Source organism: Xyrauchen texanus, chromosome 21 (assembly GCF_025860055.1).
Source record: "Xyrauchen texanus isolate HMW12.3.18 chromosome 21, RBS_HiC_50CHRs, whole genome shotgun sequence".
NCBI classification, from domain to species: domain Eukaryota; kingdom Metazoa; phylum Chordata; class Actinopteri; order Cypriniformes; family Catostomidae; genus Xyrauchen; species Xyrauchen texanus.
In genome coordinates this window covers 30,304,156-30,323,255 of record NC_068296.1, presented here as the reverse complement: position 1 = coordinate 30,323,255, position 19,100 = coordinate 30,304,156, and the positions used below count along the sequence as shown (strand labels likewise).

Genomic DNA, 19,100 nt, shown 5'->3' with positions numbered 1-19,100 from the left:
ACTGATGAGCCAATCTGATCAAATGAATCACAAGCAATCTCATATCAATATTTACTGACTATATATATATATATATATATATATATATATATATATATATATAATATTGCTTATTTCATTGAACATTACCCATTATTGGCCTAATTCCCTCTGTTTTAAAACACAACACACACAGACCTACACACAAGCTTTTAAATGCTGCATCAGAGAATGCTGCAAAATTATAGATATCAACAGGGTTGGTGCGTCGGAAGGACAGAGAGGGAAAGCGTAAGGGTTTGTAATAGTGATGCTCTGTAATTTTACCTAAAGTTGAGAACATTACAACTTTTGCTGCAACGCACACTGACGTAGACATACGTTGACCAATGAGAATCATTGAAGTCCCACCAAGTAGAGGTGGGACTAGCTACGCTGTGAAATCGAAAAAACATAGAGGACAAACTCAAACATGCAGTTTATTCATTCCCTGTTCTTTGTTACTCTACCAGACTACAAAGACAGTTATTGTAGTGGGAGATCCTGGAGAATTGTTTAAGTCAGGGGTCAGCAACCTTTTTGACATAGCTGTGCCGACGCCCACCATTTACATTTACATTTATGCATTTGGCAGACTTTTATCCAAAGCGACTTAAAGAGCCCTTATTACAGGGAAAATCCCCCCGGAGCAACCTGGAGTTAAGTGCCTTGCCCAAGGTCACAATGGTGGTGGCCGTGGGGATCAAACCAGCAACCCTTCTGATTAACAGTTGCTTTAGCCCACTACACCACCACCACTCCACATCACAATATTACTTTCTCAATAGAAATTGAATATAAAGTTAAAAAATGTGAATAAAATGTTCATTTATACTCAACTGCCTCTTTGGCTGCCAATTATTATTTTTTTTTTTCAGCTCAACAGCTGTGGATCCACATGCTCAGGATTGTGAGATTTCATAGGCAGTGAAGGACACATCTATGCTGCCTTCAAAAATCGATTAGGTGAAGGTATCTGAGTAGATGGATGTAATGCGAACATTGGATTCGGACGTGCCTTGGTCCCTTGCTACTTCCTTTCATAGCCTCCAGAGACAGCATTTTCCTGGTATCATGGCCTTCTTCATGATCGATTACACTTCCTATAACCCCATCTAGCGCTCTGTGCATGTGTCTAGCACTAATAAGTGTATCCGAGAGCCTAGAGACTGAAATAACAAGATTATGGATTATGTTTATACTGAGTTTATCTCCTTTTTGGTGCTTCAAATGCCTAATCACCATTCAGTTGCATTGTATAGACCAACAGAGCTGCGATATTTTTCTAAAAAATCTTTAATTGTGTTCATAAGAAGAAACCTGGGATGCATGAGGGTGAGTAAATGATGAGAGAATTTTCATTTTTGGGTGAATTATACCTTTAAATCGACAGCCCTAATTCAAATTGAGGGATCTCTCACTTTTTCCTCAGTGCAGTTTTGAGCTGTAGCAGATTCCAGGAATAGATGTGTTTTTGTATAGTTTTAAACTCAAATCAGAGTAGTTTCCATTTGGATAGCAGAACATTGCTGATCTCAAGTGGTAAATTAAAGGACAGAGAAGTAAAATACAATGTTGTGGAAAGTCTCTCTATTGATGGGCCTCTGGGCTACTACATGGCCAGTCGGACACAAGGAGGTGAAATGGTCCAGAAAACATTTTTGTGGACCTTTTCTTTTCCATCAGGGCGCGATGAAAACTCCCTAAAAAGGAGTTGAGAGGGATTTGGGCTGAAAACCCGCCGGGTTTGCGACAGTTTACACAGGGGTATGTTCTTGGGATCACGCTAAAAAGAAACAGATTTGTTTTTCTGCGCTTTAAATTGAAGTGGTTTGCAGATGTTGAGCTTCCAACAGAGGAATGTGTGCCTGTCTCTTTCTCTCCCCTGATGGGGTTTTGTAATCTAATGCAGAGAGGGAGGAAGGCAGACCACACAGCTCGCTGGTTTCATTAAATTTATGAACATTTTATTTATCCTGTACAGGAGGCGAGGTTTGCCAAAAGCAGGCGTTTCTATGGAAAGTAATCACATGGTGGCGCACTCCTCATTTACAGCCAATAGAACAACAAAATCTGTAATGATGGGAGGAGAAGGGGGCAGAGGGGAGGTAAGGGAGTTTTAGAGAAGTGTTTTGGAGGAGAGGAGGAGGAGGTGTCTCTGTGCGTAAATGCGCAGCAGAGCATGAAAGCACTGGAGGGACAAATACATGCAGCAGGAACAGGACTCTGAGAAACAGACAATCAAAATAACATGAAAAACCTCTAATGAAGATTGAGTTTTCCCCATACAGAGGATGCAAACAGAAAAATACTTGAAATGCACTCCTGGAGGAATCTGATGGCTTGGGAAGTGGCCAGATAGCACAGATAACTGTTGATGGCATGGAAAACTGTTGAACATTGTTTCTGGCTGGAAAAGTTCATTTTGGAATGAGAGTTTGCTTGTTGAAGAGTATGAGTTTTTGTCACAGCATGAGGATGAGATTTGGGATTAAAGTGGACTAAACTGAGCATACAGTTAATCTGAGTTTTCAAAGCACAATCCCAGAGATGGAGAGCTACTTCAGTTGGGTCACATTTCTCCTCACGTTTCTGATGTCGCTTGATGCACAGTTGGTTTGTTGGCAGGCACTTATCAGGTGTCACGAGGAGCAGGACTGTGAGCTCGCCTATAATCAATATCTGACCGCTTGTGATGGGAATATTCGGGGGATTCGACGGCAGTGCCCAAGCCACTGCATCAGCGCACTCATCCACCTCAACCTGACTGCTAGTGGGCCAGGACTGGAGACCTGCGAATGTGGACTGGACACAGAGTGTCTGCGGGCCAAACATGCCATTGAACCGTGTCTGCCACGGACGCATCCTGGTGGCACAGATGGGATTGGCTGTACCGAAGCCCGCCAGCGTTGCGAGGACGAGCCCAGTTGTCAAAAGTCCCTAACGACTTACCTGTCTCACTGTGGACAACTGTTCAATGGGAGGAAATGTTCGTCCCGATGTAAATCAACTATAGAGGAACTGCTATTCATGCCAAACGGCGTGCTGCTGAATCAATGTGTTTGTGATGGTTTGGAAAGGCCGTTTTGTGAGGTGGTCAAACATAATATGGTCAAACTGTGCTCTATAGGGGACCACAGTGTTTCCATTGACGACGGAATGGATGATCTATATGAGGATGAAGATTACGAGGTGAGACCAGAGAGAGAGATAACAGATGCAGATGCTGTGATGTCAAGTGCCTTCACTCTTTCTCACCAGGTGGTTTTGCTGTGTAGTGCTTTTGTTCTGGCTGTTACCTCTGTTTGAGTTGGTCTACAGTCACTGTACTCTACAGTATGGTCAAATGCAGCTGACTGACCATAATCAAAGCAAGCACCAGGGTCACAGGATTGGAAGACACTTGCTTGAATCATTTAGTGCAACCATGTAGTCCTTTTTAAACTAGGTTCCCAATGACGTTTGTCGAGACTGAAGAATTTTTATTGACAGATTATTGAAGAATAAACTCACTGCAGTTTTTTGTTATGATTTCAGTATGACATGATTCTTATTTCCCTTCAGTGGCACTTGGAGTGTGAATCTTTTAGTAAGACGAAAGACAAACAGTGGACTTACGTCAAGACTGATTGCCAACAGACTCTGTTTTGTACTTGAATCTTACTTCAAATATTTGTAGTTTGCGGCCGGATAAAGGAGACATTCTGGGATCAAGTACTTTCTTTTCATTTAAGAGGTCCTATTAGAAACTGTTAAATGGTCTTGAACCCAGTCGCTCACTCTTCAGTTCTGCCTGGTTTTATTAGAATTTTTCCTGGAGTAACTTTTTCCTCAATGGATTCAATGACAGAACCTCATGTCATTATTCTAAAGAAGTCTGCGTTGGTATTCAATAGTGGTCTGCAGACATGATGCTAACTTCTAACAGCAAAGGGTTGATCAAATATCTTTAAACTTGAAATATTCGCTGTACGTGTATGTTAGTTAACAACACCAAGTGCCTGAATATATTTTTACCAACTCAAGCAGCTCTGATGAAGTTCAATGCCAAGCTTGAAAACTCTTTTCTTCATAAGAGAAGCTAGTATTTGTTTTCAAAGGTTTTCGATCTCAAAGTCCAGTTGTTCCTTATCATGAATAATTACTAATGTTATGTGGACTAAAGTGAAGAATTTAAAGTTAAATTCAAACTCTATGACCCAAACATACTTTATGCAAGCACATGAGTGCAAATGCTCCTAACTATGCAAGCTCGATTTCAGGTTGATGTGTTCCGAAATGTGTAAGAATGCAATTCATAACACAATGCAAGGATATGTTGCATTTTCAGCAATGCTGCAAGGGGCGCATAAAAGGTCTCCTACTCTTAGTTTTCTCTTTCTGGTCAACTGCTGTCATATGGGAGCTTAGATTAAAGATCAGTTAGAATTTTGTTGTACAATTTAGTTAAGATAGCTATCAGATTAATAACATCTGGTTTAATGGCATAGACATTTGAAGGTAACTATATCACCCTGCAGTAGTGAGGTTTGTTTCGGCCACAGTAGTACAAAAATGCACATTCAGTATGTCCAACAAGACCGCATGTTTGCAGTGTGTTGGCCAAGCATTCATGTCTGCATGTGCATTCTTGCAAAGAGTATGTTTCAGGACTGATTTTTTTCTCTCTCTCTCAAAGGCTCCACAATCTTTTTCAGTTGTTGCAATTTTCAAAAAATGTGTACAGAAAACCAATATATAAATATTTATACATTTTGGAATTATTAAGAAAAAATAAAACATGAGAACGTGAAATGGAGTCAATTTATCATCTGATAGCTGGAAATCTAGGCGTGTCAAGGTGACAAGCACTTCCTGTTAACCTGAGTTTTTGTTCTAACCGGCATTTTGTTTGGTTGCTTTTTCTATTTGTTGCCCTGCCCACACTGAAATCTTATTGGTCCAAAATCCCACTCCACATAGCCATAGATTAAACATACATTTTTTGTTGTCAGTGTTGACAGACAAATTACTTGTTAGTGAAAACATCAATGGAATCAGATTTTTCAAACAATCTAAAAAATTTAGCTGTTGTTCAAATGACTTGATTGTAATGTTTAAATACTGTACGCTGTATGAAGTGTTTTTTCATTTAAAACACCTGAATACCATAAAGTCTCTTTGGAAAACAGCAGAACACAGCAGAAGCCTGAGGATTTACAGACATTCATTTTTGGGGGTTTTCTGTGAAAACAACGAGCAGGAATCCAACTAACACAAGGTACACAGTTCAGCCGACACTAAAGCCCTTCTTTCCTCCCTCATGAACACCCCCAACCCAAATGACTGGGAACAGAATCAAAATAAACAAAAGCAGGGGAGACGGGTTGAGGGGGGGCCACTCAGGGGCCAATAGTGACACTGAGCTGGAGCCCATATTCTCATTTATCTGCTCTCAGGTCTCTGGAAGTAACACAGATTTTAACCCCCACCTCAACACACACACACTGCTGTGTTTTAGGTTACATTCACATTTTAGAGGTAGCATTTTGTCCTGTGGGCACAATGTTCTATTCATGACGAGCATGCCAATGTAAGGAGACCTCTATGTGTGTTGGGGGCTGACACTGGTTATAAGCTTCTGAAAGATTAAGGTTCCACCTCACACAAACAAACCCTTCCTCAGTTCATCTGATGTTGAGCTGGCATGAATTCTCTAAACTAAAATCATGAGTCACTGGCAGAGAGTGTGCCAGGATGGGGCAGAGCAAAGCTGACACAAAATGGAGGCAAGTAACAACAACAGCACCCTTGTGTTTCAGAGGGGTGATCAGCACCTATCATCTCTTACTCTGGCCTTTAATGAAAACCCCAGGCAAATTTGGAGTGAAACTGAAGACATCTCATGAGATCTTATCAGACTAGAGAACTGGTCTAAGTAAGAGCTTTCACCCAACTGACATTTGTACTGTAGAACTGCAGTGTTGGTGATGAACTAACAACAGAAAGTATATTTATCTTTTATTTAAAATAACCTAATATTAAATGTTTCATATTATCTTTCATTCACACACACTAATGTTGTTTCAAATAGTACGACTTATTTTTTTCTGTGGTGTTTTCTAGTTTTATTAGCTATAATTTGTGTACATTTAAATGGCTGTCAATGTAAATGAGATGCTCATAGTTTTTTTATGGAATTAATTGCTTTGACGTAGGTAGTTACTTTTCTCATTAGCTTTTAGTGTTGCTACCTGCTTTTTTAAGGGTATATAGCAGAGCTAACTACATTTTCAAAGTATAGTTTAACTAAAACTGGCCCAATCACAGGGTTCGTGTCTTGCAAATGTAAATGCTATAATGTACTATAAAGCTCCAAGTGTGCATGATGGTTTCTGCAGACTGACTTATTCCAGAGAGGAAAGAGGAATGCAGAGGGAGGAATTACATTACTATAGGAATTCAAGAGGAAATGACAATTTATGGCCAATACAAATTCATAAAGCAAGCAAATATTAACTCTAGCAACCAAAACAGAGAATAATGCACAATTTAATTTGCGATTATACAGTCAATAAATAATCACTTATCAAAAATTAAAGCTGTTTCTTAAAAATAATTATCCAAAACAAAACCTTTACCAGTATTGCAAGATGTCGGTACTAAAACTTCCCTTTTTTTGAGATTTGACCACTGCTGAGCAGCAATTCAGTGTGAAATCACAAATGTAAACTGCTAACCAGTGGCGTGAGATGTGTCCGTCCTTATGTGGCCATAAATTGAGTGTGTAAAGTGCTGTAAGGGAGTGTGATGTGTGCCAGCCCAGAGTAAACACACAAAAAACCACACCTTTCTCATGGTGGAGCAGTGGCCAAATCTGTGGTGGGCCTGTGGTCAGGTTTGATGCTGTGTGTGCATATGTGTGTGTGTGTGTGTGTGTGTGTGTGTGAGAGAGAGAGAGAGACAGTGATTTTACAGTCATTACATGTCCAACACTTCCAATTCTTTCAGGTGTAAAAGTATTTTTCTTAATACAAAGATACCTGTTATATACATTTTAACAATCCAGCAACTATATAGTTTCATCAGTTTGACAGTCTGCCAGGTGAGCGCCACATCACATTATTCACACGAGGAGATCCAATCACATCCTGCGAATTCTCTAGTTATGTGACATGCTACATTTCTATTGCCATGGTGTGAACCTGCGACTCACTGTAAACAACAGGCTAAAAGAGAAAGAGAGAGATGTTTGAAACATTATACTGTATAAATGTATCTTTCAACACATGTAAGTAAATTATAGAGAGTGATGCTCAATTTTACAGGTAATCTTCTGCTATACGTTTAAGGTAATAATTGACTATTGTTTCAACATCATGTTCAAATGTAAACGTTTGATCCGAGGCCAGACGCTGCAGGTCTATTGTTATGTTCAGACGTTGCAGGTCAGTGTTGTTATGTTCAGTATATATGAACTGTACATGTTGGAATTAATTCATTTTGTTATGAATTCAATGCAACGTGATTCTTCGATCTGTCTGTACTTACAGGATCTCACTGATTCAGCAACATCATCTTTCTTCAACAAGTCATCGGTCTGAGTTTCCCGCATCTGCACACAGATATGAGCTTAAGATGATGGCAATTACATCTTCGATTAACATGGACATAAAGTTACACAAAATGTACCTTAATTAGCTCTTTGAAATATTCAGCTCGACTCATTAGACTTTTAATCTGCAATAGAAAATACCACAGAATCAACTCAAACTGTAACCAGAATAGATCTCGTCTATCTCCATACACTGACTCATATTGTTCATATTTCTGATTCATATCTTGTATTTCAGATTTCTGACTCATATTTATGCTGACGTCTCTCCCTTTTGAAGCCAATGAGCACTACTGCTTTTCATGCCCCAAAGACTGACTTTAGCGTGAGCCAAAAGCATTTGAGTGTGAGCTGTGAAGGAGCTTATCACTGGTTTGACCCACTGAACAAATGCACCCCTAAACTGAACTAGTAATCTGTCATTTAATTCTGTTTATGAACAAACTGAATTAATTCAGTCATCTCGTTCGTTCGTGAGGAGCTGCTGAACCAGAAGAAGAGAAGCTGCATGTTGTTTGTTGAGATCGTCAATCTCATTCACAAGAAAGCGGGTCAGATTAATTATGAATAAAAGTAAGTGATGACTACACATTACAATGGCTTATGGTCATTGATTACACTCATAATAATTTTTTTGGTTAGTATTGTAGTCTTTTTTTTGTATAGCTTGATAAAAAGTTGTTCTTATTAGTTCAAAGTATGATAGATATGCTTTGCTGTCATTTGTGTGGAAATGCTTATGATGCTTAACACTCTGCTGTGCTGAAGTCTCTTAGAATATTTGTTGACACGTACATTTTAATATGATTTTGTGCTTTTAGTTTGATGTAAATACTCGTTAAAAACGTAAAAGACGGTCATTTGGCACCATCTAAATGTGCAAAGGTCAATTTGCAGAACTGGTCAATAAACGAATCAATGAATGAATCAGAACGAATCGTTTTGGCGAACGTATTCAAAAGACCACTATCATCACCACTAGTGTGACTTAAATTTAGTCATCAGCACAGTCTTGATTTTCTCGGCATGTGGATAGATCCAACTAGATATAGCTGCAGGCCGGAGACCTCCAAATGGGGGCAAAATCTCCAAAAGAGTACAAGGTTACTCCAGGAGGGGATGTGTTTACGCCAAAAGGGGGTTGCTCCAACTCCAAAAGGTGGTGTTACTTCCGGGGGTGTCACTTAGGTTAGATTAGGACAAGGGTACTCAATTAAAGTTATAAGAGGTCTGGTCTCTACATTTTCTTCCCAGCAAAGGTCCGGAAAACAGTATGTAGCTTACATGGTATAATATGAAATTATATAATATATATTTTTATTACTTTTTATATCTTGCTACATTGGCAGCAATAGTAATATTATATTTTCCTTAAAGTGAGAATCTACTAAGTTACAAACAAACAATTTACATAACAACAGTGAAGCATTAAAATACTGTTTGTTTATTTCAATCTCAATAGGCTTTCCTTCCCAACAATGCCATGATGACATTGACATCTGTGGTTAATTTTCACAAAATTAGAACAAAAATCTGTTTGGTTATTATGAAAGGCTCATGCTGATTAATTAAGCTAAATTTAGACGGAAAAAGTTATGGTCTAAATCCTGACACAGACCTGGCTTCGCTGAACTGTATTAATCACACATCAGACAGATGAAGATAGTTTCCCTTTGCTTCAATTTTGTTTTCTGCAGTGTGTTTAAGCGAAATATCCCAGTATCTGTAGTGCTGTCTCCGCTACCGTTTTTAAAAATAAACACGGCTGGAACTATACGTACAGTGAAATAGGCCTTATGTGGCACCTCTACAGTGGGGAGAGCAGGAATAAAAGCGCGTACCACTATACATGCTCCGCTCTGCGCGCATTTAAACATATGCTTATGCAATCACTTAGCCAGGTGTCAAATAACTAGCACATGTTTAGTTTAGATCGCAGATCCGGGCCGGAGTCCACCTGTTGATCACCCGATTTCCCTATATCGTTGCTGGTGGTTTGGAGCTCTGCCTGCAGCTATATCCTTCGATAGTTCTCGAAAATGTGCATCGTCAGCACATGCACCTGCCATTGACTGTACTACAAAGTATCACAAAGCTGTCTTAGAGCACACGCATCGAACGTGTTCATATTCTCTTTTTTAAAGAATATACTTTGAAAGACTGAGGGCTCGACCATGTACAAGATGATCCAGCACACGATAAAAGTACTCAGTAGAAAGTAAACTAGATAGTTTGAAAGTTTGTTCCAGTGTCAGTGAGCAGTTCCAGGCTTACTTGAGAAATGGCAGATGCCACAAGAGTTTGTCTCCACCTCCTTTATAGAAGAAAAACTTGGAAAACAATTCCTAATAAACTTGAAAGGTTGCTATTGCCAGAGCTACTTCTAAAAGGAAATCCATTTTTTAAATGATTCTTGATTCAAAGAAGGAATGTTTATCACTATGTATGCACTCTATTGTTATCACTTGAAAAGTTATCTGACCTGATACTCTTAATCAAGGCCGAGAATACAAGTTAGTGTCTCCATTAATATGCTGGAGGATCGTCAGAGAGGAATGCAATTTCTGTATGCAACACATCTGATGAATGTGCACCCTGTGAGCGCAGCATGTGATGGTGGCAGAGATTAATGACTTTAGAATTCTGCAAGTCAGAGAGATGTATGCGACGATGCTGCAGATTTAGCATGCTGAGCTCAGGGCTTAAAGCATCCAAAATAAACACTTACATAATATAGGCACATAAATGCGGATTTTCTCACCTCACCGTGGAGCAGCTCACGCCGACGGCCTTGAGATTCAGCTGAGAGGAGAGAGAGAAAAGCATTACGCACATTTTTGTATCTGTAGCAGATCATGGTGTACCCCGAACTCGGGTATGCCGAAATGAATTCGGGTCCACACCACATATTCCCCAACACTTAGGATTAGGGGTTTGTTCAAATCACTAACCCTACGAATTAGCAACAGTAATATACTGTAGATGTTCTGCCCTAGAAAGCACCACTAAAAGAGAGTACTTGAGAAACATTTCACAACAAACCATGTGATTTCTCGACAACGCCTGTGCGTTGGGTCTTAAAGCAGTGTAGAGGCTCTGTTTTCATTAAGCCTGCGCTGGCATTAGCAGTATGACAGATCAACAGAGGGAGCGGAACGGCCCAAAAAAAACCTGCAGTGAAACTGGAATCCAGCAGAGTTTTGGCCGTGCATTTGGAGAGAGGGGTGGTCTCAGAGCCACCTTCATCCCGAGGCGGTTGGCTCAAGCTTTGAGTAGTTTAAGAGATATACATTTTCATTTGTTTCAGTATTTAATAATATTGAGAAATGAAGAGTGCTGCTCTCAATGAAATCCAGATGGCAGCAAGATTGTACCACACACGCAGTGCTGGCACAGTCTCAACACCACATCTGGACGCCTCACTTTACATCTCACTTCTGCTCTCTCCTATTTCTCTCTCTCTCTTTTTATTTTGATGAAATTATTAAGAACTAGATTTCTGTATACTCTGAAGTAAAAGTGCCATGGCATTAAGCTAAAAGAGACCGAGTTTGTGTTGCTATGTTGTTGCTATGAGTGTATTTTAGCATATAGTTATGGGTCCGCTAGGGTGTTCTGGATGGGTACTAGAGTATTTTGAGTGATTGCTAGCGTGTTCAAGATGGTTGCTAGAGTATTCTGGGAGTTTTCAAGTACTTATGTACACCTGACTGTCCACCTCTTACTCTTTCTCGCTCACTTTCATTCACTGTATAGTGTCTTTCATGCTCTCTTACTTTCAACTTCCTCTCAAACTCTTTCTATCCCTCTCTGTATTTATTTTCATTTCTCTCTCTCTCTCTCTCCCGCCTTTAAATACTTTCAGATTTTTTTTTCTCTTTTCCATTACTCGCTCTTGTATTCATTAATAAATCACAGTCTCTCCAGGATGAGGTCATCGTTTGGCGACAGTATGTACAGCAGTATAACTCCCTAAAGCTGACTCACCTAAGAAAACCAACATGACTGCTGCACGACTCAGAAACTGCTGCTAAATCAACTCAAGGAGTTTTCACGTTTTTCTGCACCCAGAGTGCCTTCAATATCCAAAATTTCAATCTCAACGTTGATTCAGGACCTCAGCATCTAGAAAAAAACGAATCTAGCCCTAAACCTCACAGAAAAGTGATGTGGTGGTGCCATGGTACCTTTTTGCTAGTGAAAACTGCAACAATTTACAGAAGATTATTATTATTATTATTATTATTATTTTAATAAAACTGATATTTCCAGCTTTAAAATTAGATTGGATGAGATGCATTCAAAACTGATAAATAGATAATATACAATTCAATATGAATAAGGCAAGTCTAATTATAAACTACATTACATAAAGAAATACTTCACAACCTAGCCAGGGTCAGACATAAACCAAGTGCCAAATGCAGGTACGTTTTCTATTTGGCAGGTGAATTTCAGTTTTACACGCCAATCTGGCAGGTGCTTTTTTCTTTCCATCAATCAGCTCGTAAAATAATGTAACATAACAATTTTGTTCTCAGGGGGGGCTCTGTAGGCCTACAGACAGTAATGTTGCAGGTGTTTACATAGAATGGCTCTCATTAGCTAGTACCGCTGCTCATCCATAGTCTCAGTTAGCTGTAAATCTAGAAGCAAGATAATGACAATGTTCAGGAGCGTTCATGCCATCGGGGTGAAGGGATGACAACAAGTAGTTTAAAACACAAATTTAGTTTTGTTGTAATTAAGGAAATAATCTGAAAAAGAATTCTAAAATGACTATTAGGCAATTAAATATTTAATTAATTATTTATGTAAAGCCGTTTACAATATCTTTTATTTTACTCTTGTGTCTGTAAAATCCACTTGTAACAAAATGCAATAATAAAAAAATAGTCTGGTAAGAAATCTGACTAGCCGATAATTATTTACATTTACCAGCCAACTTGGCTGGTGGGCTAAAAAGTACATTTCAGACCATGTGGCTAACTAAATCCCTTTCCCGTGTTAAAATCACTGTAATGCACAGCCTCTCATGGTTTATTACTTTATTATACACCGGCAGCCAAAAGTTTGGAATAATGTACAGATTTTGCTCTTATGGAAAGAAATTTGTACTTTTATTCACCAAAGTGGCATTCAACTGATCACAACGTATATTCAGGACATTAATAACGTGGAAAAAAATACTTTTACAATTTGAAAAAAATTATGAACTTCTTAAACTACTTCAAAGAGTTCTCATCAAAAAATCCTTCACATGCAGCAATGACAGCTTTGCAGATCCTTTGCATTCTAGCTGTCAGTTTGTCCAGATACTCAGGTGATATTTCACCCCACACTTCCTGTAGCACTTTCCATAGTCTTGTCGGGCACTTCTCACACACCTTATAGTCTAGCTGATCCCACAAAAGCTCAATGGGATTAAGATCCATAACACTCTTTTCCAATTATCTGTTGTCTAACGTCTGGGTTTCTTTGCCCACTCTAACCTTTTCTTTTTGTTTTTCTGTTGCAAAAGTGGCTTTTTCTTTGCAATTCTTCCCATAAGGCCTGCACCCCTGAGTCTTCTCTTTACTGTTGTACATGAAACTTGTGTTGAGCGTGTATGAATTCAATGACGCTGTCAGCTGAGGACATGTGAGGCGTCTATTTATCAAACTAAAGACTCTGATGTACTTATCCTCTTGTTTAGTTGTACATCTGGCCTTCCACATCTCTTTCTGTCCTTATTAGAGCCATTTGTTCTTTGTCTTTGAAGACTGTAGTGTACACCTTTGTATGAAATCTTCAGTTTTTTGGCAATTTCAAGCATTGTGTTCCTCAAAACAATGATTGACTGATGAGTTTCTAGAGAAAGCGGTTTCTTTTTTTGCCATTTTTGACATCTTAAAACATGCCAGTCTATTGTATACTGTGGCAACTCAACAACAAACACAAAGACAATTTTAAGCTTCATTTAATGAAACAAATAGGTTTCAGTTGTGTTTGATATAATGGAAAGTGATTTTCTAGTACCAAATTAGCAATTTAGCATGATTACTCAAGGATAAGGTGTTGGAGTGATGGCTGCTGGAAATGGGGTCTGTCTAGATTTGATAAATGAATTTTTTCAAATAGTGATGGTGCCGTTTTTTTACATCAGTAATTTCCTGACTGTTTGTGATCAGTTGAATGCCACTTTGGTGAATTAAAGTACCAATTTCCTTCTGAAACAGCAAAACTTTTACATTATTCCAAACTTTTGTCTGCCAGTGTATATACTTGTCTTTGTACTTATGAGTATTCTTGATTTATTTCAATAAAATAAAAAAATCAATAAGATAGAAGTCAGAAAAGTAAAGGACAGGAAGTAGTAACTCTAACGTGACTCTTACCCGCTAGTGCCAGCAGCAGCTCACCCAAACTCTGCTGATATAAATCTAAAGTGTCATAATCCTCCGCACCACTCTCCTCCTGCAAACACATCAGAACTCCAGCACCCAGAATGCAACACTGCAACTCAGTGAAGTCAAATAATCAATAAAAGTTACCCGGGCAACAGCGGTGGATGCTAACTCTAGGGCAGCTAGTAAACGTGGCTGATCTCTAGACATTTCTGTGAAAGAGAAAAGATTTTACTATTAAAACAAGAGTTTCCATTTTATCTAGTTGGTCACTGATGGAATTGTATATTATTTATTAGCAATACAGTACTGGTTACCTATTAATATATTCCTGATTGACTTTGTCTGCTCGAAACTGATCCTGTGGTCTGAATTGACAAGAGCTTTGAGTTCCTCAGCGCGAGAAACATACTGATTAACCTAAGAGGAAAACATCATCCCTTGAAACATCTTAAAACACAAAAATCTGTCGTTTATCATGATTTATGCTAACTGAAACATGTCCCCAGATTTTATGCATTTGTTAGCGGTCACACTTTGTTACGAGGCACTTACAAACCAACGGTGTTTGGCACCATTGATGTCAAACATAGTGTAATGCGTCTTCATCCGCCATATTTCAATATTTTGAACATGAAGTAGATTTGAGAGGAACATTTTTAGTCAGTAACCACTTAAAATTCGATCTGTTTTCTGCCACATAGCCATCATATGACTTCAGAAGACATGGCCCATAGTGACCTGTGGAGTCATAAAGACTACTTTATGGTGCTTTTTTTGTCATTATTGGAGCTTGACAGTGTCCATTCCCATTCATTGAAAAAAAGAGCAATGTGAACATTCTGCTGAATGAAAGAAAGTCATATAGATTTGGACTAAGGCAACATGAGGGTGAGTTAATTATGACAGAATTTTCACTGTTAAGTGAACTACTACTTTAATGAATGAGAATTACTTTTTGTCTCAGCGCTTCCTTCCTCTGTCGGTCAGTTTCATCTGAAAAAGGAATTAAGATCAACGAGTGAATCTGAGCTCTGTAGACTGAGAGATAGAGAGACAGTGAGTCTGTGTCTTACAATGAATAGCAGGAACAAAGTGTTCGAGTGCACTACAGTACAGAGATAACGCAGCAGATCGCTCTCCATCCTGATCCTTCTGAACGGCCTGCAATACCAGTGCTTTCTAGAAGAAAAACAGACAGGAATTCATGTCTAAATCGCACACCTGCAGACTGTCAGAATTACATAACATGCTCATTTAGGTTCAGAAATGGAGCAAAGCACACACAAACAAGTCGTTCTATTGTCATTCTTCACTGAATGAGCATTTGAGTGTTTGTGTGTAGATGCACAGCTGTAACACATTTGCTCACATTCGTCAACGTGCTGACACTTGAGATCAGCAGCAGTTTTGCCACTTCAGACTAAAATAAACATGTGAAACTGTTAGTGTGACTTTGTATGCACTGGGTATACACACACACACACACACACACACACACACACACACATCACACACTCACGGCCTTTGCGAGGCTGTCTGCACTGGGCATGTGTTCCAGGTCTACGAAGGGATGCAAGAAAAACTCATCAAATGTGATGCGAGCATCCGGATCTCTCTCCAGCAGCCTCAGCAGCAGATCTCTGCAGTCACGAGAAACATGCACTCCAGACGGCAGCTGCACACACACACACACACAAATATACAATAGTGTGTTACAGTTTGCCAATATCTCAATCTCAGCTCTGAAGAGTCTCTGATGGTCACAGCAGTAGTACAACTACTCCAGTGTAGCATCACTTTATTGAAAGAATTTTCATTTGTGAGTGTTGAAGGATTACAGTCTCACCTCGACTGGTTTCTCACTGCGGATTTTCCCCTCCAGTTCAGCGAACGAACGAGAGGCAAATGGAGCTCGACCAAATAAAGCCTCTGTGTTCATAAACACAAATTCAGATGTCACTTCTTCCACAGGTAGAGCTTAAAACTAGAGTAGTGAAAGACTGATTAATCGTCCAGTACATGCTTGACCAGTTAACAGAAGACTGGACTTTAGAGTGCACATCTGATGAGGGAAACATATGTTTTTGCTTCATTTCAGCATTTTTGTGCATATATCGCATGTTTGATCATTAAATTGTATGTTATATGGATGAAATTATATATGAAATATACACTCACAATATATTCATCACTTTATTAGGATCACCTGTACACCTACTTATTCATGTGATTATCTAATCAAATGGCAGCATAAAATCATGCAGATATGGGTCAGGAGCTTCAGTTTATGTTCACATCAACCATCAGAATTGGGAAAAAATGTGATCTCCGTGATTTGGACCATAGCATGATTGCTGGTGCCAGATGGGCTGGTCTGAGTATTTCTGTAACTGCTGATCTCCTGGGATTTTCACACACACAACAGTCTCTAGAGTTTACTCAGAATGTTGCCAAAAACAAAAAATATCCAGTGAGCAGGAGTTTTGCTGACAGAAAGGCTATGGTAGCTCGGATAACTGCTCTTTACAATTGTAGTGAACAGAATAACATCTCAGAATACACTTGAGTATTCTATACTCACTATACTCTTTTAAGAGCATAGTGTTCCTAATAAAGTGCTCAGTGAGTGTATATCAGCATTATATTACCATCAGCATTGGCCTTTGAAAAACCTAACCTGAACTGAATGTTTACTGATGTAATATTTCATTTCAGAGATTAAGTATGTGTCTCTCACCGTACAAGATGACCCCAACAGACCAAAGGTCAACTCGAGCATCATAATGGCGACTGCACACCATCTCTGGAGCCATGTAGAGTGGAGAGCCTCGCAGAGCATGCTGCTCATCCCACGGGGACATGTACTGCGCAAAGCCAAAATCTACAGAAAGACAGAGAGAGAGAGAGAGAGACAGAGAGAGAGAGACAGGCATGTACTTTAATGTCCAAAATATTTGGCATTTCTGCTTCGGTACAGAATTAAATATATTTTTATTTTTATTACAATTGTTGACATTATTTATGAGAGTGAAGTTGCACCTGCAAGCTTTAACACGTTTCCACTCAGTAGAATGTTCTGAGGTTTGAGGTCCAAATGAGAGATGTTCTTCTCATGGAGAAACTGAAGAGCACATGCTAAACACACACACACACACACACACACACACACACACACACACACACACACACACACACACACATTAATGATAAAGAAGACACATCAGACAAAGTAGATCTACATTTTGTTTTATCAGTCTCAGAATGTTAGCTGTTATAATTTCATCAAAACAAATTGTGTGGTGCGTTTAATGAGTGAGTTTGCCAGTCAGTGTGAGTCTGTACCGATCTGCTGGAGGCAGCGACGGGCAACTCTCTCTGGAAGAATCCTACGACTGCGGATAAAATTGGACAAATCTCCTCCGGAACACCATTCCAGAATCAGATAGATATTATCGCTGTCCCACTGCCACAGAGAGAGTAAAGGTTAGTAACTTAATAGCATTACAATTCCAACATTTTAATATAATATACCACCAGTCTGACTAATAATATAATCTATATTATATCAGTAGGCCTGATCTGAATGGTGGGATCTATTATCAGTGTCTGTACCAGAAAATCTTTGAGCTGCACAATGTGAGGATGACGAACTGTTTTCAGGATTTCAATTTCTGTCAACAGATTTTCCATGGATGATTTATTGAGACTTTTCTTACTGACCACCTTCACAGCCACTGCCTCCCGGCTGTCAGTCTACAAACAAAACAAACAAACAAACAAACAAACAAACACCTTCATAGGTACCATCTTCCTGCCCCCAGTTTATCAAATAAACAAATCAATCACTCTTTCTGCAGCATCTCAAACACTCCTCCTCTGTTAATATTCAAAAAATATTCAGAATATGAACTCACTTTTCTGTAGGCTTTATAAACTGTCGCATATGTGCCGCTTCCCAGTTTCTCGGTGAGAATAAAATCCTTCAGCTTCGGCAGAGCGAAAACCGCAGCCATCCCAAACCGAACCGAAACAACATCAATCAATCAATCAATCAATCAGTCAATAATCAATAGTAATCAGTGCTCTTTGCAGCATTATCAAGTGCATAGCGACTGTTGTTCTGCCCTCATCAGAGTAATTAATGCGTAAGATTTAATCGTAGACGGTTGACTTTATAAACGGTGCACAATATTTAAGATTTAATAGGAAATTTAAATAAATATCACATAAACGTGTTTACATACGAAGCGGAAGTCTGTTTACTTCCGCGGGATGACGTCATGGCAAATGATGTCGCGCGTCAGAATACAGAGCGCGGACGGCACTGACACCTGACGGTCAGAACGGGTACTGCACCTAAAGGCATTTCTGAAGGAGTCTCCGTTTGACATGTAAAAAACTTTACTTTGTCAGCATTAATAAACATTGTATATTTCGATACGTGCACATATACGCACATATATTTACTGTTGATTTATGTGTTTTTAATGGTTTGAAATGTCTTTGATTAAACTAATTCAATGTTTACTATGCCGATGTTATAAATAGATAGAGAGATATTAAATAGAGAGGATTATTGGTGCCCCCAGCCCACCCTTCAAAACCTGTACGTCTCCAGAATGAGGAAACGTGCAGGTAGAATCACTCTGGACCCCACAAACCCTGATCACTCCCTCTTTGAACTGTTGCCCACTGCTATAGTGCAATAATGTAAATACATATCTCATGTACATATCTAAATTCACATGTTTAATTAAGTAAATGTACACACCCCTACCTTGCACATACATTACCACTTGCACATGTACATACGCCATTCTGTTATATGTCCTATTATTTGGTATGTCTATTTATACTCTTACCTTGTTTTATATTTTGTGTCTCACTTGTTTCTCTTATCACAAAAAAAAAATCCTTTTGCATCTTGTAACCTGAGAATACGGCAATAAAGCTCTTTCTGATTCTGATAAATGACGTTTTGTCACAGTTGGTCGGCAGGTGGCGCTGTAGGGCGCGATCAGATCACAGAAAAAGCGGTTAGAATGCACTAATCTATATATAACTAAAGTATTTTTTTTTAATACGGGCTGGGTTTAGCA

The 19,100-nt window shown here is 39.1% G+C and overlaps 2 protein-coding genes across 2 annotated transcripts; one reads left to right on the top strand and one right to left on the bottom strand.

Annotated features, from left to right (window-relative positions):
* The first annotated feature begins 248 nt into the window (after positions 1-248).
* On the top strand, positions 249-6,993 carry LOC127661587 (growth arrest-specific protein 1-like). The gene has a single exon (XM_052152351.1). The coding sequence runs from the start codon at positions 2,569-2,571 to the stop codon at positions 3,325-3,327; it is 759 nt and encodes a 252-aa protein (XP_052008311.1). The 5' UTR covers positions 249-2,568; the 3' UTR covers positions 3,328-6,993.
* ulk3 (unc-51 like kinase 3) lies at positions 6,239-18,273 on the bottom strand. Its single transcript, XM_052152350.1, has 16 exons — positions 17,916-18,273; positions 17,614-17,754; positions 17,344-17,464; positions 17,041-17,136; positions 16,739-16,882; positions 15,848-15,930; positions 15,521-15,676; positions 15,075-15,180; positions 14,954-14,994; positions 14,316-14,418; positions 14,146-14,210; positions 13,990-14,068; positions 10,374-10,414; positions 7,690-7,737; positions 7,549-7,612; positions 6,239-7,226 (listed from the first exon to the last, which is right to left on the bottom strand). Exons 1-16 carry the CDS (start codon positions 18,012-18,014, stop codon positions 7,210-7,212), a joined length of 1,404 nt encoding a protein of 467 aa, XP_052008310.1. The 5' UTR covers positions 18,015-18,273; the 3' UTR covers positions 6,239-7,209.
* Between the last annotated feature and the right edge of the window lie 827 nt (positions 18,274-19,100).

Excerpts from the sequence above, each read along its gene's own strand:
- LOC127661587 (XM_052152351.1), top strand. The coding sequence starts at position 2,569 with ATGGAGAGCTACTTCAGTTGGGTCACATTTCTCCTCACGTTTCTGATG.
- ulk3 (XM_052152350.1), bottom strand. The coding sequence starts at position 18,014 with ATGGCTGCGGTTTTCGCTCTGCCGAAGCTGAAGGATTTTATTCTCACC. Across the intron at positions 17,137-17,343 it reads TCGCTGCCTCCAGCAGATCG|CATGTGCTCTTCAGTTTCTC; the intron begins GTACAGACTCAC and ends GTGTGTGTTTAG. Across the intron at positions 14,211-14,315 it reads AATCAGGAATATATTAATAG|AAATGTCTAGAGATCAGCCA; the intron begins GTAACCAGTACT and ends TCTCTTTCACAG.